The sequence below is a fragment of the Meleagris gallopavo genome, chromosome 3 (assembly GCF_000146605.3).
Source record: "Meleagris gallopavo isolate NT-WF06-2002-E0010 breed Aviagen turkey brand Nicholas breeding stock chromosome 3, Turkey_5.1, whole genome shotgun sequence".
Taxonomy (NCBI): domain Eukaryota; kingdom Metazoa; phylum Chordata; class Aves; order Galliformes; family Phasianidae; genus Meleagris; species Meleagris gallopavo.
The window spans coordinates 22,688,342-22,688,716 of record NC_015013.2 but is presented as its reverse complement, the minus strand read 5'-3'; the positions used below and the strand labels follow the sequence as shown (position 1 = coordinate 22,688,716).

General features: G+C 69.9%; 1 protein-coding gene across 1 annotated transcript in view; it reads right to left on the bottom strand.

Moving 5' to 3' along the window:
- ANKH (ANKH inorganic pyrophosphate transport regulator) overlaps positions 1 to 369 on the bottom strand; it is a 101,431-nt gene extending 101,062 nt beyond the window's left edge. Inside the window, exon 1 of the mRNA XM_010708496.3 lies at positions 2 to 369. Within this exon, the coding sequence (XP_010706798.1) occupies positions 2 to 92 (91 nt within the window). The 5' untranslated portion in view covers positions 93 to 369. The remainder of the gene's footprint in view (position 1) is intronic.
- Positions 370 to 375: the final 6 nt, after the last annotated feature.

Sequence of the window (375 nt, the reverse complement as noted above, 5' to 3'; positions counted from 1 at the left end):
TCCCCGAAGTCGATGGCGATGTTGGTGATGCCCAGAGGGACCAGGAAGCGGATGAGGGGCCAGTAGTTAGTGAGCGCTGGAAATTTCACCATAGTCCCAGCTGCGCGGTGGCCCCAAGCACATCTGCCGCCGCGGGAGACCGCGAGGGAGGACGCCGGGACGAAGGATGAAAGGGCAGAGGAGGAGGAGGGCGCTGCGTGTCCGCGTGCGGGAGGACGGGAGCGGCGAGGTGGACGCGGACCCCCGGAGCCGAGGCCGGCGCTCGCTGCTCGGCGCGGCCCTGCCGGGTGCTGGCTGGCGGCGGGCGCTGTGCTGCCGCCTCAGCAGGAGACCCGGGAGATCAAGTCCATCACCGCTGCCCTCCTCCCACACAAC